Source organism: Styela clava, chromosome 8 (genome assembly GCF_964204865.1).
Source record: "Styela clava chromosome 8, kaStyClav1.hap1.2, whole genome shotgun sequence".
NCBI classification, from domain to species: domain Eukaryota; kingdom Metazoa; phylum Chordata; class Ascidiacea; order Stolidobranchia; family Styelidae; genus Styela; species Styela clava.
The window spans coordinates 10,814,588-10,837,346 of NC_135257.1; the positions used below are offsets into that span (position 1 = coordinate 10,814,588).

General features: G+C 35.1%; 1 protein-coding gene across 1 annotated transcript; it reads right to left on the reverse strand.

Annotated features, from left to right (window-relative positions):
- Positions 1–1,287: 1,287 nt before the first annotated feature.
- LOC120346731 (uncharacterized) lies at positions 1,288–22,685 on the reverse strand. The gene is made up of 23 exons (XM_039416544.2): positions 22,518–22,685; positions 21,596–21,878; positions 20,998–21,480; positions 20,601–20,923; positions 19,731–20,480; positions 18,524–18,645; positions 13,331–17,831; positions 12,698–12,883; positions 11,545–11,820; positions 10,778–11,022; positions 9,830–9,986; positions 9,219–9,461; positions 8,504–8,669; positions 8,216–8,283; positions 7,538–7,626; positions 6,455–6,549; positions 6,178–6,326; positions 5,322–5,462; positions 4,929–5,067; positions 4,369–4,553; positions 3,775–3,885; positions 3,416–3,550; positions 1,288–2,780 (listed from the first exon to the last, which is right to left on the reverse strand). The coding sequence occupies exons 2-23, from the start codon at positions 21,864–21,866 to the stop codon at positions 2,583–2,585; spliced, it is 9,033 nt and encodes a 3,010-aa protein (XP_039272478.2). The 5' UTR covers positions 21,867–21,878; positions 22,518–22,685; the 3' UTR covers positions 1,288–2,582.
- Positions 22,686–22,759: the final 74 nt, after the last annotated feature.

The following is a 22,759-nucleotide window of genomic DNA, read 5'->3' on the forward strand; positions in this document are numbered from 1 at the left end:
TCCTAAACCATGTATCTGACTTCTATACCATTATATTTTTTACACATTAATTTACTATTACGCATATTGTGTCTTTGGGTGTGTTGCGCTAAGATTTGAAGGGGTCTAAAGTTGCGCTAAAGTTTGGTTGAAGCCGGTAGAAAACTTACTTTTTTTTCAAAATTTTTCTGGATCCCGACGTTTCATTCAAAATTTGGTATATTTTTCAACTCACGTGGACACTTTTTACGAATTATGGGTCACACTCAATTCACAGAAACTATCGGTGCCCATACGCCAGCATTGATGTCTTTTTATTACGCAGATTATGTTACATTTTGAGGCATATGAACATACATACTTACCTGTGGAACTCAACAGGAAATTAATATCTGTGCACAGGATGCGAACGATAGACATAATTGTCAGATATATACACATAATGCATAAGAGCAGACATTGCTAAAAAGCATTCACACGACACCAATTATTCCATGACAAGGTCATGATTCCGAATCTCAAAGATTGTATAGGAAACATTTGATTCCACTGCAAACAAAATGAGCAGCCATCTTGGTGCAGATTGCTGTTAGGTTCGACACAATCGTCTACACGGGTCACAACCAATGTAAAATTCTGGAAACAGGTAGTTAACTGAAAAAAGCAAATGTTCAACTACAGAAACTCAAATCAGATATGAATGACAAGCTTCACGCACGCAGCTATAATTGCTTGTGAGAAAGATTAGCGGTTTGTTGTAAGATTGGCATCTGTCGATATGGGTTGCTACGACGGCCATACAGGGCAACGATAACTATAAAGTAGCTCGCTCTGTGTCCACTCAATTTTAGCGCCCCGTTTCCACCCTGGGTGAATATAAATTAAATCGATTACTCTCTTTGCTAGAGAAATCACGCTCTTTTCGACTACTAGAGGCATCACCACCCAAGGTGGTGTGGATAAACACTACACGCCTTTTTGGAACCATTTGAATATTTCGTCATGTCATATTATGCTAAAATGTTTTTTTTCTGTTAAATTAGGTGGAGCGTATTGAAATATTACAATTCTTCACAAAATATGTAAACTCTGGAAGCGCAAACGGCAGTGAACGAGTCGAGGGCAAATGGAATAAAACATTTCAGGCTCGTGAAACTTTAAATTAAAGTCGAGAATGAAACACCCATCCTTTTGTATGCAAAAGACGTAATGAGTCAACGATTACCAACGTTTTTCGCATAACTGAAGAACACCCCTACACCATCCAGCCAGTAAGTCATTTTGATATTCATCTGCAGAAGTTACACATAGTTTTCTATGCCCATCTATTCTTTGTACAAATTAAACAATGAGCAAGAACTAACTGTAACTGTAGTATCGGTTAATGTGTTTGCATTTATAAATAAAATAGAACATTGTTCAGTAAGATTAGTTGTGTATTAACAAAATAAATAAACAATATATATTTAACCATAGTGACTTTTATCAGCAGCACTCCCATAAAAAACTCGTGATGTAACCGATGCAAAACTTGCTCGCTTCGTACCGCAACCAGAATACTATGGCATGTTTATTACAGACTTTGCTATTCGAAATCAAGCATTGATTTATGGGAAGGTGACACAAAAGCAATCCTTCAATTGGCACAGTCACAATTGCCATGAAGAAGTTGGCTATAAAAGTCATTGGCATTTTATATGTCACACACAGACAAATTTTTTTTAAAAAAATGCAAATATGTGTCAATTGCAGACTTCGTTTCACAAAAAGACATAAATTTTCATTTGGATATTTCAGAAATGGAACATAGAACATGCCAAATTTTTCATTCTCCAAACAAATAACTGTATATTTTAAATATGGTTGATATCAATGTTTAAAACATGTGGAACACACGAAATACAAAATTGGCAAAAAAGATAAGTTCTATATGTAGATAAATATTATTCAATTCATTAAAATAACACACCAAACAGCAGTTAACCAGCACCGTCTGCTGAAAATCATAGCATAAATAGGCTTGAGAAAATTTTTTTATTCTTCCACTTTAACTGCAAATAATCTAGTCTGATATATTATACAAAATGTAATGTAAGGCGACTTCGGGAATAGGAATCTCAATTTAACATACAAGTTCATTTTTGAATTTGATTGTATGACCAGGTTGCTCAGGATTGTTGAACAGGTATATGAACAAGTTCAAAAATTTATGCATGGCCTAAAATAATGTGCGTTGTTTAGATAATTTCAGTTCTACTAGTGCACCACCTCTGCTTTTTCAGCAACTCATTTTGGAATATTAAGTTGACAGCAATTATGTCGAACAGCAAGAAGCAAGAATCGGCTCCTACAACACCCACCTATGGTATAAACTAATAGGCAAAATGGTTTTTCATTCTAGTCAAACACAATATAAAGCGTTGATAAATAATGAACCATTATCTATGCACACCATTCTTTACTTGACTAAATTATGAATTTTCTTCATACCCAGCATATATTATAGATTACGGTTTTCTTATATCATAATGAAATTGGTCCAGAAGCCGTCTCGGCAACAGATCATACTTAAGTTATTGATTAAAATCGAATTAACATGTTTGTCATGAAACATGTTTTGATTTAACAAATGCAAGGCCATGCGTCCTCATGTGTGTTCGTAGTTGAGCGTCATCTTCGAAACGCTTGAAGCAAACTGTGCACCTATGTTTCTTAGCAGTAGATTCGTCTTCTGATTTCGATTCCACATAACCTTCTCTTAACTGATCATCATACAGTTGCAATAGTTTTATTCTTTTTATCTGTGAGCGAGACAAATAAGAATAAGAACAGACCTTATAAGAATAAGAACAAACCCTTACCACAAAATAGCAAGTATATCTGTAAGGTTTCGTTAGATAATAGTCTAACTTCTTCAGGCAAAATAAGCAAAACAGCGACACGAAGTAAACAAGGAGAAAGGATCTGCAGTTCAATACACAATATTCTAGTACATTTTGAAACAAATTAAATGGGAACTTGACTAATACAAAAAAACAACCAGAAAGTCTGCTGAATTTTGTTGCCTCTTGTAGGACCATACAGAGAGAAATACTTATTACATCACGAGAATACACACGAAGGGGATAGTTTAAGCAATTAGCTTCACATTCGTTTGTAAGAATGATTGCACAAAAGTTATTTCTTGTTGATGTAAAAATAGCACAGTAGCATAATCTTAAAAAAATATATTCCGTGCAAAAACACGGAAACACAAAAGTTGGTCCCAATCCCCAAAATCCAATATTCTCATATATTGAATAAAAAATATCTGAGATATGACTATAGTATCAAGTCGATCGAATAAATTAGACCATATAAAGACAATAATCTGTAGTTTGCAAAGATAAAACCATACTAATGAATTTATGATCAATTTATTGTGAAAAAAACTCACTTTGTGTTTTATAAACATATGCTTGGCATGAGAAGCCACTGATGCAAAGCATAGACCACATTCAGTACACTGTTGCATAGTACTGAACATGGCTGGATCGAATTCAGCTTCTTCTCTGTGCTCAATGATGTGACCCTAATAAATAATAGTATGATTATTGACGACACATTACATCGTTACGTGAACAATAACACGATGCCTAATTCATAATATTCAAGATAGTTTAAGATCAGTAATAATTATCATTCAATCCAATACATAGTTCACAGACAAAAATACTGTTCGTATACGATATAAAATTCACCAGATCTTCCATATCTTTCTTCTTACTGTTACTAATTTTTACCAAAGGCACCTACCTGAAATGTCAACCTATCCTTGGATTGGAAACCACATTTGGCGCACACGTAAACATTGGGAAATCGAAGTAACGAAAAATCAGGAGATTCCGATACATCCTTTTCAGTGTCCTAAACAATAAAAAAAAGCATTATAAAAAAAACCGACACACAAATCACATATGTTCCAGCCTAACCTTTACAACAACTAGAAAAAACTCAATGATGACTAGACTATTTGAAAATCTATAACAATCCTAATTCAAATTAATTTAAAGAAAGTCTCGACCTATTTATTCTGCATTGTATCCTTTAAAATTGACCCACCCTACAGATTCCCTTTGGATTTTCACTTCCATTTATGTCTACAATAAGTCAAAAAAAAAGAGTTGAAAAAGAAAATTTAATGCATAATTGTGGATTTCAAGTACTGGTATATATAATTAAGTAAATCTCTTTTAAACATAGTGAATCCCCAGTGGCAAACTCTGTTTTAAGGTTTCATTTTATTTTTTGTATATAAGAACTGATTATGGGCTTATGGCACCATTGTAAATGCGAAAGGTACAAAACTATCAGACTTATAAAGCAACTACTCAATAAAAAAGTATAAACCTCCACATAGTTCCTTGTAATTTTCTCAACTTCTTCATCAGAATTTTCAACAATAGGACTTCCGTTCTCAACATTTCTTTTCGTCTGACGTATTGGTCTCCGATCGATCTTTTCGTCACTAGTTCTTCTGCCGATTGACGTTATCTTCTTTCGAACTTGTTTACGTTCACCAGAGGGTTCTGGAACTATATAGAAGTGAAGACTAAGTTAAAAGTTCTCAAGTAAATCGTTTTATTCAAAAGCCACAAGAATTTGAGAGGGAGAAATTTGCTAATCAAAATAATTTTTATTTGTATTAAACTTAAGAAAATGAATAATCGCTGGTAAACTAGCAATACGATTATGTATTCTTCAGATTTTTTTCGACAGTGGAAAAATTAGAATAAAAACTTTGATTTTTTTGACTGCACATTGGTCGCAAAATTTCATGATGGACTAACTAACACTGTCTTCAATGAAATCGTGTAGTGGTTCAGAGTTTACAGGCTCAATTTCCATATGCACCACCTAACTTGTGAAGGTTATATCGAATAGGAGTAATATTTTATAAACAAACTTACGCTGTGTAACAACTGCCAAAGGATTTGGCGATTCTTCTTTATTAGAATTGAATGTTGAAGGATCAAACCTTTGACCGATGGGAATTTTGGCATATTCAATATGGACATCTTGCTTTTTCATCTCTTCAATGGAATGAACCTGCAGCAATAGAATCGGGTTAGAGATTATGAATATTGAGATCACAAGATGCAAATAGATGCCAAGAATAATGAATAGTCAGTGTTTGTGATAATTCCTCATTATAGAAATCTTCTGATAAGCAAATTATTCAGAGCAATATAGGCTACAGATTGAGAAAAAATTTATGTCTGCACCAACCAAAGCCATAATAGTAAGGTTAAAGAATTAAAAACTAAACAAAAATATTCATCCAGTGAATCCTAAACACCCACCCTTTTGAGATGTTTTTTCAGTGAAATCCTTTTGGCAAATTTAATTTGATTGACAGTACAGTATGGACAACAATACAATGTCCTTATGCCTTTGTGTTTCAACTTCACATGATTTAATCGAGCACTTGCAGATGGTAGTTCCTGCGGAAATAAATTTCGTTTTGTTATAAGTTTTATCCAGACATGGGGAATAAAACAAATGACACAACCTTAAAAGAACTTGTTATTATCATATACCAGGGAATTTCCAAACAGGGGTAAATTTTTGATCTGCTTTGGGGAATATTCACACTTTTAGGTTTGCTCCAATAAGCTTTCCATCCATTATATAATCAAATGTGGCTGATGACTGTTCGGCGCATGTAGCAGATTGTAACATTGTTGGCATTGCAACGTCCATTGCTGTGTAATAAATGTTACTGCGCTCTCAAGACTCAATAAAGAGAAAATCGTTTATAGTTTTGTGGATTCAAATGAGTACAATCCATTTTACAATATACATACAAAATTCTTTATTTAAATTCGTTTTTCCGAAGCCCTTTTCACACCATGCGGCATTACAGTGAAAAATGAAAAATTAACTTCGTTGCAAATGGGTAAATAAGAAGATTAAAGTTAAGAATCCCTGTTATAGACTGTGTATTTTTCTAACAAATTCGGGAATTTAAAAACTTTATGAAAACGAAAGACACATTTGTCATTATATTATATATTAACAGTGTGAAAATCCGATGTCCTGCCATATGAGATGCCTACAAGCAAGCTGATAACAAGCGCCCTAATAGGATATAACAAATCAATTATTACAATGCAACATTTCAATTAGATATTTTATGTTACTCTATCCACTACATACTTTGCTACATTGTCCACAGGGATAAACTTTCTTGCCATCTCTCAAAATCGCAGGTGGCATATTATCAGCGGCAGATGACACATCTTTAGATACACTAGTTGATGACACAAGTGTGGAAGACAAATTGTTGTCTGAATGAGCTGTCATACCTAAATGAAAAAAACATAAAATATTTCTAAATAGTGATCAGTTTTGTTTGTTGTTATATTCTTTGAGTGAACAAATTTCTTCATTCATGGAACCAAATAATAATAAACTGTGAAAACGGAAAAAGTACCCTTTAGCCTCAATTTAACTGGTTGCCTTGCGCTCTTCATTGTAGCAGGTGAAGCAGATGAGATTTTACCAGATGCCAGGTTCTTCTTGCCAGATCTGAGAAATCAAATAAGATCGTGTCATCAGAAACAAACAATTTTTTATGAATTTTCATAAGAATACAACGCACCAGCAGTAGCAAATCTGCTAAATTAATTAGGTATTCAAAAGAGTGGTTGAAAAATATTGTTCAAACTTTTATTTGCGTGCATTAACGATTGTTATTTGTTTGATGGTAATCTGGAGTTTACAAAAAAGTGTTCTAATGAAATATTAAATGTTCCAAATGACGGGAGGTAATACAGAAAAATAAATGTCAATATCAGCCATGAGCAAAAATGAAATGCACTTTGTACGAAGAAATAAAATTTTTGCATATTATCGCCTCAAACTAAAGCCAAACTTATAAATTTTCTCAATATAATAGGTTGGGATGGAAATGGTTAACTGATTAATCAATTTTAGATGGTTAACGGTTATGATTTATTTTGACCGTTAACTGAAATCTCAGGTACATATCACCTTTACACTGTACAATTTCTTCAAAAATGATTAGTCAGTCGTAATTTTTATCTTCCGTGGCATTTAATTCAGAATATATCACTAACTGTATTCGTAGGCACCAAAAAATGATTGAAGTAAGGCAATAAAGTTGAATTTGCTTTTCAAGGCGCCATGATTTGTATTAATGAAAGTGATTGTATCGTGAGTTTGAAAAGAAATTCCATATTTCTGAAGTATGCTGCATATCTCTTGCAGTAGAGTGACCCTGAAACTATATCGTTCCGCGAATAATTTCGAGCGATACTTGGATAAGATCCCATGAAATTGCTTTGCAAGGTTAAATCATAACTCATTACATCATATGTCACACTGTGGTTAACCGGTCAATTTTATCCGGTTAGCGGTTAACATGTTTTCCCTTAAATTCCCAGCCATTATAATAAGGATTTAGAGGGGATAAAATTTAAACCTGTGTAGGCCTACAGCAATATGTGCACGCAACTAATAACTCCAAATCATCCTAATTATTAAATAAACATACCCATCAACATTTCCCAGAATTCCGGAGGCAATACGAAGGTTACTAGCTGCATCAAATGTGCTTCTATCTGGCGACAAAATCTTCGGTACCTTGTTAGATAAATATAACATTTTCTCATGTTCATGATATATATATATATATATATGATATATTATATAAAAATTTATGTATTGAAAAATTTTTCAAAAAAAAAAATATACAAGTTTTTTTTAAGTACAAGTTAGCATATGCAATTACTAAATTAATGTAAACATCATCTTGAAAAAACATCCAACTTTTATATAGTTGATGAAACAAACCTACTTGTACTTTGAATCAAAAACCTTCATTTCTAGCCATAGCTCACTAAGAAGCTATCTTGACAAATTTTTTAATTTATCAAACAAATTTATTTTGACAAAATTCATTATCACAATATAGTATTTCCTACAAAAATTCATTGTGATTATGATAACAATTTTTCAAAAATTTCTGGATTATCATGCTATCCAAATGTTTAAAACAATTATGATCTTCATTGAAAGGCAAATCAACTTGGTGAAGCAGAAATACCAAATGATCATACAATTCAAAAAACCAATACAATGTTTAGAAAGATCAGATGCATAATATTGATTGATTGACTTCAAATAAAAATAAAACTATTTGTGCCGGAGTCAAGTACTACAAAAAGCTTACTTTCGAAGAAGGCTCTTTGGAGGACACTTTCGCAATTCTTTTTTTTGCGATTCCCTTTTTCAAATTTCCTAAAAAAGAAAAAATGAAGAATAGCAAGATTATTTTTCAAGAGGGTTGACTCGTTTAAAATCCTAGTGTATTACATCCTGGTTGAGATGAAGGTCATGAGCTTGAAAGCAGAGAATGAAACCTTGCTATGGTATTTATTAGGTCTCTTGTTTCTATTCTTTAGCGTCATGCATGATATAGTAATTGGGAGGAAAAAACGGTATTACAGCATTCACAAACCTCCAGTATTTTCTTTTGTAGATAAATCCATCAGCATTTGAGCTTCATTTATTTCTTTCGTTAAATCATCACTGCACGATTCATTTGTTGCAGTTACCCCATGAGCTGATTTCAAATGTTCACGAAGTAAGGATTTCCTCTCATAAATATTGTTACAGAATAGACACTGAAATCATATAAGGGTTTTGCTCAATAATTGAATGCTGGTATAATATTAATATAACAATATACTGCAGACATAATGTCTACATGACTTAGAAAGACAGAATAGAAATATAGAAACGATACCATACAATTGCTTTTGACCCTTTTTATAGTCATAAATACATGCTGAAGAAACATAAATATCTAATTGACAATGAATGGCAATTTCCATGCTTAACCACTTCTATCAGTAAAACAGTATAATAAACAATTTATTAAGTAGAAAATCATTAACAAATTCAGATAGACTAGTTATATAATTTGGAACGTTCTGGTGGAATTTAGTACAAACATACCAAACACAAATATTTTAACGTCTGACAAGACAGGAAAGCATGCGAGATGCGATGCTGAAGCACATTGTCAACATTTATATAATGAAAACTATTATATTTGTTTATGATTATTCATATTTAGCAGCTGTCTTGATGCTATTCTTATTTACCAGCAGGGACAAAATGGATCAAAAATTAACCTTGGCATTGTAAACATAATCACTACTTTCACTCACTTTGTAAGCTGTAATGTTAATAGAAGGATGATTGATGTGGCCTTCAAAATGTTTTTGTAAAAGGAAGAGTTGTTGAGTTGGACTGTTGTCTGTGAAGACAGTATCACAGAGCGGACATTTGTGGATTGTTTTTGTGACTGCAACGACTCCATGAGCAGATCTTTGATGACTTGCAATGTTTTCCTGAGTCTTAAAAGCCATAGGACAATCGCGACATTTGTAAAATGTTTGCAAATGACGAACCTAAGGAGTGAAATAATATACGGTTTCAATACACGGTAGCTAAATATGGTCCATGTGGCACCATGCCATAAAAAATTTGAGAAAATTATTTTCAAAATCAGATATTTCCCATTGGTCTGAATATTTTTTTTGAATTTATTAGTGAAATCAAGGTGGAATGAAAACTCTATACTAATAATAACAATTAACAACCAATAAAAAGATATTAAGACTACAACATTGTTATGGAATTTTTATTCATTAAAGTAAGTTAATGAACAATCCTCAAATTTACAACACAGGCCATCGTTATATGCTCCCCATTTACATTATAGGCTAATCAATGAAATAAATTATGAAACTTTGATAATTTTATGTATACAATTTACCTCTAAGTGCCTTCGCAATAGTTCAGCGTTTTTGAAAATGGAACAACAGATCCTACATTTGTAACATGACATTCGGGATAGATGGAAACATTCAATACTCAAGTGAAGATTGAAATCAATCTCTTTCTTGTTTTCAGAACAGGTTTGTTCTTTTGACCTTAAGGAATGTTGAAGCGGTTATAAAATGACTGAAGAGAGAAAAAAGGAGCACAGAGATTCAAAAGTAAGCATCCATCATCTGGTGAAACAATGAATGCTTTTATAATACCTTCATCGATATGCTATTACGAATATGTAAATGAATACACATTCATTTGAAAATAAAAGTACTTAGAACTTTTATGATATTATCATAGTTTTACTAATGCTTCGAATTGAAAAAAAAATTTGTTTTGAGAATCGATTTAAAACATGTTCCTATTTGAGCTGTGCTACGCTTTTATGGCGAGCTTTCACAACTTTACCGGACGCTCCAGAAGTGTGTGTACCAATATGAAGGTGACTAATTTTTTTTGCCTACTTTACATAAAGTTGTGTAAAGGGACTGAAAGCTAAGGGCAGGGGGTATATTCACTTGGCTAACACAGACAGTCCCCGAACTCGTAATAGAACTAAAATGGGGAAAATCGAAATCAAATTATGGCCTAACCCTAACCTGGTACACACACTACGGGATTACCCTTTATCGTCTTCAAAGGCTCTATATGAGCTTGTAATAAGAAGTAAGGTGCTGATGTGTTTGGACTGAGAACAGTTTGAATTTTTTTGCTCGGGACACGGTCAGGATTTTGATTGGTATCGCAAACTGTATTATATAGCTATACGGTAACAGATATATCAACTAGGATAAAGTTTTCCTCATAGTTTGAAAAAAGCATTTAGAATCTAGATATTTACATTCAATACAATGATAAATTTTGTATAAACTACATAGGAAAAACAATTTACCCTTCATTATCAAAAGTTTTGCCACATTCGGGGCATGTATGTGGTGAAGATCTCTTGTGCATTCTCATATGTGCATTGAAGCTGCATTGATTTGAAACAGTCAAGCTGCACATATCACATGTAAACTTGCTTGAGGTAGGTTTTGGTCCAGCGGAAGTATCTGGTGAGGGCGGTGTCGATTGCCGTTGAAAATGTTCTTCCAATGCTTCCGGACTCGTTGTCAGAAAGTTGCATTCACTGCAGGCCTGTACCATGAACATCCGAAGTTTGATTTATAACAACATTTATTACTTTATCTGGTAAATCTTACTTTACATAGGGGAATTCAAATGAATCATGGCTTTTCAGAAAGAAATTTTGTGAAAATTTTTTTTTTTTTTTACTTTTCTCAGCATAGTCACTGGCATAAGTTCAACAATTACGTAAGTCGATAATGTACAAGTAAAATAAGACGGCAATATGACCCCAGATTGACAAAAATGGATACTGCTAATTGCATGTTATTGACTGAATAGAGCCCTAAAAGGAAAATGAATCTAATTGAAAGAAAGCAATCTAAATATACTTACTCAATCCTAATCAAAATAAACCTTAATCCAGGTTGGGAGCAAAAGAGGATAATATGGATTGGTTAGTGCTGAACAAGGTTAAGGCTTGAACTGTAATGGGGAACTAAAATAAGTACTGTTAAAAATCTAGCAACCAACCATGTTTGGATCGAAATATGCTTATTTAGTGATATATGAAACCAATAATAGGCCAATTACCATCACAGTATCACTGGAGGTGGAAGATGTGTTGAGTCCCGAACTTGCCGTCTCATCCTCACTACTTGCAATTGAAGATCTTCTTCTCTCAGAGGAAGCACTATTGTTTAAAAACTCTTCTCTAGTACGAGGTTTGCACATAGAGAGTGGCAAAGGTGAAATATGAGCATTATTGAATTGCATTCCATTTCCTTTATCACTGTGCTGACGAGCGTGAAGCAGAAGTTTGCACTTATTTAAAAAGACCAAGTTTTGGTTGCACTGCATACAACGAACCTGCATCAAATCAAACAGCATAGAAATAAAAAGTCTATAAAGGCTAGAATAGTTACTATATTCTAATTGTTCTTGTCTAACATAATTTATGTCAACAAAAGAACATATACCTATCCAGGAGCAATAAATTATTTAACGAGCCAAGTCAGATTCTGAAACCAGTCAAGATAGTATGATTATTTAACGAGCCAAGTCAGATTCTGAAACCAGTCAAGATAGTATGATTATTTAACGAGCCAAGTCAGATTCTGAAACCAGTCAAGATAGTATGATTGACAGTATAACTGCACTTCTTACGTTAAGTCACAAATATAGTTTATAATTAAATCCTATACAAATTTTCAGCCATTAAATCAAATTAAGAAAACGAGAATATCGGTCAGAGACCGAAGACTTATCGATCGAAAGTTAGGGGATCCCCCAAAACAGTGCTCTTACTCCATAGTGACACCTTGTGTCCAATTACTAATTAATTATTAACTCGCTAATTATACGACATAATTCATTCAAAATCAATAGGCTTCTGGTCCGACATATGATGAATGCACATGAAAAATCTGGAGCAGATTCAATCTCGCTTTCGTGAGATATCGCGTGCATCTAACAGACAGACAGACAAACAGACAAATACCTATCAACATACTTACCGATTAAAATCGATAAGTAATGATTGATAGCCATATTTAATCAAATAAAATCTCATATATATATCTTAACATGAAGAAAATCAATTGAGCTATATCACAATAGATCGGATCACAATAGATCACTTCTGGGTTTAGTGTGGAAAGAGCAAACTAGCAGACCAAATGTATGGAGGAAAATTACAGTCTTATTAAATGTGATCCAAATAACATATAAATATGTGCAAATTTACCTTGATGAGAATGCACCTCCTGTCATAATGATCATCCAGGCTGTCATGAAGCATAAATTTATCTTTACATTCCAGACATTGATGATGTTTATTCGCTTTTGGATCGATCATGAGATGCTCTGGTGGATCCGGAGGAACATATTGCGAGATTGGGTTTTGGCTGCTGATCAGTTTGGAGAAGGTAGACTGAAAGAAAATTTACGGAATTATAGTTACAAGAAAAAGGTAAATATTGAATCTTTGTTACTGGAAAGCTGAGTGCCATTTATCAAATTGGAAAAGTGTATTAGTATCCATTCTGCCGCTTATTAACAGCCAGCAGACCATAAAGTATTCGCAGAATAGGATTCTCTTTCTTTTGATACATTATTTTCGAACCATCCTAATGAAATAGGTGAAAATACTAGCATAAAACAATAGATTCGTACGAGACTACAGGTAGCGATCACCATCGCTTGTTATTTCAGCGATCACCCATTTCCTCACAAGCAAATACTGCTGAAAGTAGTTAATTGGTCAAATTGAAAAAACTGTAAAGGCACACGTTCTTCCATAGCTAGAAGCTCCGTTTATGTGAGTGGCTGTATGTTATTCACACAAGGAAACATCATTAGAAACTTGTATAAGCCTCACCTGAAAACTGTTCATGCTTGTTGAAGTTGGTATTAAAGTGGGCGTGACTTTTGTTGTTACCCTGGGCAGTACTAATGTTCTTGTTACAGTGTTTGATTGTGAAAGTTGATCGGAGAACAGGCATGTTGCATCTGAAGGTCGAACAATTGCCAAGGTTGATGACTTTTTGGGTGATGGTTTTAAACTTTGCAAATTTGCTTCTAATATTTTGGAATTGACCTTAGTTGATGAAACCACAGTATCACTGACCGAGAAGGACATTGATATACCCTGTTTGGCATTAGACACTGTAATTGGATAAAAGCCGGATGAAAGAGACCGACCTAACAGAGGTGATACCAGTGACATTGGCATTGTTATAGGAGTTGATATATTAGGCAGAATGATACGCTGTGGTGCTCGGCTATTGGGGATTATATATTGCATCCCAGTATTTGCGAGTAATCCTGTGGACAAGGTTTTTGGCAATAGAGTTCCTGCCCCACTTGAGCCAGCAGTTTTAAACTGTGCTTCTTTATTATCAATAACACTTTCTAAAAGTTTTGTGTTACGAGCTACTAATTGTATTGTAGGCACTGCAGCAGACGTCGAGTCAGATGCATTCATATACATTGGCAACTTTCCTGGTGCTCGATGAAACGCTGACGGCAGTGTTACAGAAACTTTTGTGGTTGAATGTGTACCTGGGGAAACTGAGTTAAGTGCAGATTTTGGCTGATACCTTGCGATAGGTTCATTGCTTTTTGTGTCAGACTTTTTCTTGGTCGTTGTCTTTGAGACTTTGACACGTTTTATTGGCTTCTTCTTTTCAGTATTTTCCACAGTGCTGGCTTTTGTTCTTTTTCGCTTTTGAGGTGGTTTCGTTGAATCGACTATTGGCGCAATTTTTATGATGGGCGTAGACTGGGTAGAAGGTGGTGGTTGCTCCAATGTTTTTTCTATAACTTTGCTCGCTATTTCATTATATTTATTGGCCATTTGAGTAAGTTTAATACTAGGTTCCATAGATGACATAGATGTTAAAGATGAAACTGATGAGTCATAATCTGAGGAAGATAACCTTTTTCGTTTCTTTCTTTTCTTCTTTTTCTTATGTTTTTTATGAGTAGTGTGGTCAGAATCCACGGAGTCTTCATTGACTGCATTACCTACCATTGATGCCTGGTGAATAACCTGGCCTTTTGAGGAACGAAACATAGTGATTCTGAGCTTAGGAACAGCTGATATTTTGGGTAGAGCTTTTTCTGTTGCTGGTTCACACTCTGAAACTTTAGCAATATTGACTGCTGGAACAGTCATAATAGTAGCATCTACACTTGTGACTGCTGGGACAGTCGTAATAGTAGCATTTACACTTTTGACTACTGGGACAGTCGTAATAGTAGCATTTACACTTGTGACTACTGGGACAGTCGTAATAGTAGCATTTACACTTGTACTTGCAACTTTTGAGGTTTGTATAGGTTCTTTCATACTCTCACTCCTTGTGACTGAAGTTAATTGTGGAGTAATTGTATTGGGAGTTGAAGACGGTAAAGGCACTGCTGCAGTGGATGTAGCAGTAACCAATTTTTGTTTGATGGCTGTACTCCCAGCGCTTGTAGGCTGGGACACTGGGAGAGTGGTTGGAAGTATCTTTGTGTTCCCAGACAAATTAACAGCTTCATTATCACCAATGGCTGGGTAAGGTCTTCTTTTAAATGGCACAGTGGCGGCAGGTCGATTCTTTTTTGGGATGTTTTTGACTGTATGTACCGGTTGAACAACAGTTTTTTTCACTGGCTTTGATGTTTTTGCCACTGGGTTTGATGTGCCTGCAGATAAGGTTGTTGTTACAGGAGTATATATCGATTTTTTAGCCTCTAGCATTCCTCGTAAATCACCTGACACCTTCGGTGATTGTTCCACAGGATTTTCACTTTCTTTATCACTGTCTTCAGCTTTAGTTTTCAGACTGTCTGCTGCTGATTGTGAAGCTTCTTGAAGTAGAGAGTTGAAAAATGACAGCATACTTCCAGCTTGATCATCATCCTTTTTGTCAGGTTTTTCAACTGCAGAGACAGATTTTTCAGCTTCTGAAGAAACTCTTCTCATTTCAGATATGCCACCGGTATTATTTGCGGTCTTTACAGTGGGTAAATCAGACTGCTTGGTTTGCGCAGCTGAAATAGATTTCTTATCGTTTATAACATGATGTGACACTCTGTGAGTGAATTTTTTATTACTGTGTTCTTTTGAATATCGCCGTTGCTTATCCAGTACACTGTGCGCAAGAGAGGTTGGAATCCCATTCTGAAATTTGGAACTTGGAGTATTGATAGAAGATTTATAGCTGTCAGATGACTGAGGATAAGCTTCAAGTATCCTATGCTTTTTATGATTAAGATGTTTCGTTTCCTGGAAAACTGGGGTGCTATCTTTGTTAGTCAATGTAGAAGGGTGTGACTTTGGTATATCCACATGATGAACTGTGTGAATACTCTGCTTCAATGTAACTGTTCCCTCTTCTGAAGCAGAAGTTATCTCAGGCTTTGAAACAGTCACTGCTGAACCAATGTCAAGATGAGTAGAGGTTGCTGCATTTTGAAATGGCGTATCCGCAGATGTTTTGGTCACAAGGCTTCTTCCAGACTCTGGTGTCTTACTCTTGTTTGGAATTCGACTGTAAGGTTCGCGATGTAGCCAGTCCAAATCAAAATGCCTATTGTCAAAAGGTTGAGGTCTATTCGATGACATTTGCGCTAGTGACATATCAGAAATTAAATTAGTCTTTGTTATATTATCACCAACAAATGTTGGAGCAGGAGTTGGCGATGGAAGACTTTTTTGTGGTAACGACATGTTGATTGGCAGTGAAGAGATGGAAGAAATCGTTGATGTTATCGAAGTATCTGACACTGATCTGAGTGGTGGATACAACAGAGACATTCGCTGATGTTTAGACGAAGTTATAATACTTGCAGAAGTAGACATAAAAGGTGCAGTTGTGGACATCAAAGGGAAGTGCTGAGGAACATTACTGCTTACAGAGACTGACGATGATACTGAACGTGTTGGTGCTTTAGGAGGTGTAAATGACGAGGTTGTATGTTTTTGCATAAGAGCACCAGGTCCAGAAAAACTTGACAATTCTGTGGAACTTGATGTTTGATTAGCCTTTGTGAATGGAGTTACAGAATACAATGGAGGTTGAGACACAGGGCCAGTGCAGGTCACTGGTGTTGTTAGAAAATTTAAAAAATGCGGTAAAGATTGACTTGAAGTCGATGTAAATGTTGGGACACCATGAGTTATTGAAGTGCATGTCATTGCATGTGACGTAGAGCTACGAGACGAATATTTGGATATTTCACTTTCTTTTGATGGAACGTCAGATTGAGATGTTGCAATTCGTATAGATGACTCTATTGAAGGCCGCATATTAGGTTGTACTGCTTGAGAAACTTTAGGCAACATAGGCAGAGGCAATGATGAAAACTTTGGAAGCGCTGATGAATTTAAAGGTTTCTTTTCTTTAGATGATGGATGTGGCTGTCTGTGGTATGGCACTGCCTGAGTTTTAGGTATTACTTGCTGATTACTCATATTACCTCGATTTGAAACTGGTGCCGAACTTCCACATTGCTCTTGGAATTTTTGAATCTTTAGGAGCATTTCTTGCTGTTCATGTAGTTTTTTCAGTTGCTCCATTTGATTTTTCATATCTGATCCAACCGTAGCAATGGGCAATCGTGTCTTAGGGGACATCAGGTTGGATTCAGGTTTATTACTCTTAGCTGCTTTTGTCTTTGGTGTTGGCTTACTTAAACAAATTGTTGGCTCTGCATCATCGTCAGATTCAAAGCCAAAATCAGTATCAATTGAAGACTTTTTAGATTTGCTCAATGATACCTTAGATTTCTCAGAACTACTCTTTCTCCTATTTATACCAAAACTTCCTTGCTGATCAATTGTTTTTGGATCAGAGGTTCCAATACTAGGTTTCTTTTTTAGAGGAGATGACTGCAGATTTTTTGATGTAAAACCACTCGATTTATTCAAGATGGCAGGCTCAGGGAATGGCAAAGCATCGACACTAAAACGTGAGCTATCAAATGGGGGCAATGAAGAGCCCCATGATTGCTTCTGCCTCAATGCGCTATTAGGCTCAAACGATGGTGCAACATTTGAAGTTTGGTTTGATAAACTCGATAAAAGACTTGACTGTGACGATTTCACAAACTGCTGAGAGTTTCTATTGAAACTACCTGCATTACAATAGTTTGCTGACACAGGCGGCATCAAGTCTTTTTTCAAAGTAGCTGACATGTTCAGATTCAGTTCTTGGGAGAGAAATTGACCAGGTAAACTGGGATTGCTGTTGACATTGGTTTTAGAATGTTTAGCATTGTCGTGCTTCACATACATTAGCACAGGATCAGTTGAGGCACCATCTGAAACAACAGAACTGGATATGTCTTGGTTGATCATCATATCAGTCTTCTCAGAAGGGAACTTTGATCTATTGAAAAAAGAAATCAAAGTGTTATCATTTGAAGCATATGAACCATCTTAAATGAAATTTTGACGCAATAACAGAAGCGATAATTACACATATAAGATGTAAATAGTACCCATGAAAGATACCACCAGCCAGTGCTTACGAACCGATTATAAAAAAAACACACACAAAGTACATTAGTATGCATAAATGATATTACCGGTAATTAACTACCTGTTACTACGATTATGGCAAGCAGACATAAAAATGTTTGCAAGATGGCATTTCATTTATTTCTCACCAAGGATGTTACTCAAACATTCCAATAATCAATTATCAACATTTGATAAATTGAATTTTAGGTAAAATTGTAGATAGAATCATTTTGGAAATGTTAATTGAGCAAATGAGCCTTCTTTTAATTTCCGAAAACTGATTTATAAATAAATGACCGAACAAATCAAAATCTTTTCAGATATTACTTCAAACTTCTGTTTTGCTTTACATGACACACATAACTTTGAAATATAAAAATTTCTTATTCCAAAAACTATGAGATAGTAATTTAACAGTTCTGGTCATCCCTATTGTTCACATCCTGACCACAAGTTACAGCAACGAAAAACTGAAAATAATAAATTTTCAATAAAATAATTATGCCCTGATAATTCACCATTAATAAAGAGTTATAAAACTAAATATATTTTACTCACGGAGAAAAGAGAAAGCTTTCAGGTAGAGTATCATCACTAACTGTTGTTTTGCTTACAGGAGACATTGCATAATCACTTATAGGACTGATTGCTTCATAATGAGTTGCTTGAGAGCTGAATAACTGGTATATAAAAAAGTAGAAAAATAAGCGAAGTCAGCAATAGGCCATACTTATCTCTGGACTTTAGATACATTGGTATATGGCTAGGATTATCACACCATTTCAAATACCATCTGGCAATGGCGCAGCCAGGAGGAGGGGGTATGTCCGCGAATCGCGGTGGTATTTTAGAGTAATGATGCATTTATCTTGTCGACCTAACCACAGGTTAAATTGAAGACAATTAAATTAATAAAGCAAGACATTTTGAATATGCTCCTATCGGCCATGGATTGATTACTCCGCACAATAGAAAAATCACTATAATCCCTCGAAAAAGTCGTTCCGCGAAGATTTCGGGGTGATGAATATGTATTTTTGATTCACTGATATACTTTATATGTATAATGTATTTAATTGTACTCTACGAAATTTTATTACAGATCTTGAGATTTTTCTAGCGCCGATTCGCAAGATCGAAAAGAAAAAGTATCAAAACTAAATACAATTAGTCATGATTATCTCATATTTTTATGTCAACAGATTGACGTGGTAATTTAGAGTAGTAATGTTTTTATTTTGACGCAAAACAACCACCAGTTACGTTAGGTACAATTATATTAATATAGAAGGAAATTTGAGATTTTCATAGCTGTCATGAATTGAATATTTCCGTGACAGAAAAGTCGGCAGTCGCTGAAAAAGAAGACTCTTTAACGAGCTCGGAATTGCGGCGCTGTTTCAGAAGGAAATGGGAATTTCAGATTTTGAAACCCTCCCCTTTTGAAAATCCTGGCCCTGCGCCAGCCATCTGGCACTATATGGCCCAAACAATGCTTGGCATTTTGACAGTGCAGAAAAAAGCATGGAGAATTAATTGTGTTGTATTGAACGCTACAGAAAGTCATAATATGATTTGGTTATCTTTTTCATCCATATGTCAGTAAGAAAGCACACTATTCAATATTATTAAGTGATAAGATAGCACACACCTTTAGTAGTAGCTTAGTTAAGTGAAGCTCTAATTAAGGTTAGAACATAATTTAATACTGCTATTAGATCTATATTAACAGATAAGTAGCCCATCCAAGAAAGTTGATAATTACCCCTTTAACAGCTGCAGTACCAGCATCATTAGCCTTGTTCATCATATTCAATGTGGCATTCGATTCTGAAACAGATAATCCAGATGGTATATCAAATTTTTCTGGAAATCGATTTGACATCAGTCCACTAGGTCCAGATTCTAAAATATTCTCTAAAGACGATGGCGGAGCGAAGTTAGGTTGTTTCATCTTTGATTTGCCAAATGAAGATAATTGATCAAGAAGTGCATTTTGCTTTGAAGTTAGACTTGCTGTACCAGGGCCCGTATCTGCACGCTCCAAATGTTGCTGATTGTGCAATGGCATACCAAATCCATCACCAAAAGTTTCAGAAGCTCCAAAATTATGCTGCCAGTCTGAAGCCGCAAAGGTGGAGGCTGGAATTGTATGTTGATTGTTGGCTGGTTTGTTAATAAACAATGAATCTGGTGCCATCAATGCTGGTGTAACATTTGAGTTATTAATTGTGTTTGGAATCCAAGGTTGACTGGTATTGTTATCAGTAGCGATAGAATGCATCATCACAGAATTATCATTGTATGCAAGATTACCGGTTCCAATATTTTCATGGGACGACCCAGCATTGATCGGAGAAACAAAAGATTCTTTCATTGGTATATGCAGATTAGAAATAGAATCATTGGATGTATTTATTGCAGGCTTTAATGGAGAAGGCTGCTGTTGATATGCTGTTGTTCTTTGATTGCTTGTGAAGCTATCATTTGAATTTTGACCAGCCTGTCCAGGAATCTAACAAAAACATACATTTTGATTAGCAATGAAGATAACATTTCAGGTTTATTTTTGCAACAAATTTGGGTGCAAAAATGAGGATCGTCAAAAATTATTTCCTTTTCTGAATATAAGTACCTGTTGAAGTTCAGAATATCCTGAAGCTCGTTGTCGCTGTTGATTTATAATATTCGACTGCGGGGTGCCAGGGTTATAAGACTGTGGTGTTCCAGCATTGTAAGACTGAGGTGTCAGGGGTGTGGCAGGATCTCCTGAGTGGTTAGACCCGCAAGATGGACTGGGTTGAGGAACACTGCCTGGGTGACTTCCAGGATGATCAGAAGTGGAAGATGCAGCAGACAATGGACGAGGTGGATTAGGCAGAGCGGGTTGCACTTGCTGTCGTCCTAAGTTTGGATGAATAAATTGGCCTTGTACTTGTGGAAATGCTTTTTGCTGGCCTGCAAAGAAAACAACCGTGAGACAGAAACATATATAAAAGGGTGCAATAAACTATGTAATACAAGATACTTACCACCAACATTAGGAGGCAAATTTGCAACTCCAGTATTTCCTTGCATATCAGTAGGCATCCCAAATGGAGGAGATGACACTGGTGTTCCCATTTTCATTCCATGAACTGCTGCATTGCTTTGTGATTGCACTGGCCTTTGGAACGGGCTAGCAGCAGATTGGGTGACATTGGTATATTGTGATCTATGAATCCCTGATAAAGGTTCTGTGTTTTGTACAACTTTATTAGATTGATAGTTTTGATTCCGGGATGGTGCGTTAATCGTTTTTTGATTTTGTCTCTGCTTACGTTGTGCTGTTTTTGGTTGCACAGTGTTTTGAGTTTGTGGAAGTTGGATCATATATGGGCTTGTTCCTTCATCTGATAAGAAAGATTCAACTGATGAAAGAAACATTGATCCAAGACTTCCTCCACTGAATGAATCATCAGCTGCTGCACCATGTGTTGTGACATCATCAGAAAAGTTGTGATGACTCTGTAATTCTGTCAAACAGAATTCAATACCATGTAATATATGAAACAATAAAAATAATTTGAAAATCAACAAAATTTTTTTGAAACCTTTGCCAGAAATACCGTTAATTGAACACACTATTACCTGATGAAATATCTGGATTCGTAGTAGGCATCTGACGTGTTTGATTACGAGTTGTAAATCCTTGTTGGTTGATTTGTCTAAATGGACCATTGTTTCGATTTTCAGCATAACCTTGAGTAAATTGCAACGGAACATTCCCGCCAAATTGTACAGCACCAGCATGTAAGCTGGTTCCATGAGTGGTGCCGGTGATCTGTTGCAAGCTTACAGCAGGTGGTGCATCATCAAATGCAGCAAGAAGATCAGCAAAATCTGGCGTGCCATCTGCCATCAGTATTGTTAACTGCAAATCAAGTAAGTTGCTTGTTGAATTCTCTATTTTTCAGTTATGAGCACAATGACATTTATAGTTTTGACCCTTAGCGATTTGGATGAGCTTATTATTACCTTCTTACCATCGATAACTACGGCTTTATTATATCATCATAAAACAAGCTCCATAATCATATTTTTGTGAAAAAAATAAGAAACAAAAACATAATGATGTATCTAACTTTTATTTGGGAAGTCTATCAGAAATAAGATTGCCTCAACTATATCTATTTCATTGACGTCAAAATTTAATTTTCGTCTCGAACTATAGCATACATAAAAATTTCTATCTGGAAAAAGAGATTATTATAAGGTATTGCTTTTAGAAAAATTTCTCATTGTTGCAGCTTGTCATAATTTATGTCAAATGTACCAGGATTTGACTACAGATAGATCAATTTATAATTTTTAAGAATATAATACATTAATGAGAAGAATCCCAGAATACTAAGTATTCATATATGAACACCGGCGGGCCTGGTATGGCTTATACGTTAGTTCCATACTAGATTGAATGCTTCCCTACTCCGAATACATAAATATATCCAGTAGAAATGGGATTGGTACGCAAGCATTTTAATCTTGTACCAGTAAAAATTTAAGAACTCACTTCAATGAGGTATCAGGAAAACAGGAGTAGATCATCACGAACAAGTTTGATTTTTTATGTTTTAACATTACACTGTACAAAATACACTGCTGCAGTAAGCTCTGCAGCAATGTTATGAATTACATAGATACTTATGGCCTGATTCTGTTTTGAAATAAATAAATTTGAATTATACTTCAGACATAATACCTTATAGAGAAAGAACATCATGAAGTGTTCAAGAGTAACATCTGGACACTATA

What these genes read in the sequence shown, in the direction of transcription:
- LOC120346731 (XM_039416544.2), bottom strand. Translation starts at nt 21,866, where the DNA reads ATGGCAGATGGCACGCCAGATTTTGCTGATCTTCTTGCTGCATTTGAT. An exon ending in TTAACATTACAGCTTACAAA is followed by an intron (nt 8,670 to 9,218) that starts GTGAGTGAAAGT and finishes ATATGATTTCAG; the next exon opens with TGTCTATTCTGTAACAATAT. An exon ending in TTACAAGGAACTATGTGGAG is followed by an intron (nt 3,886 to 4,368) that starts GTTTATACTTTT and finishes TTTATTGTTTAG; the next exon opens with GACACTGAAAAGGATGTATC.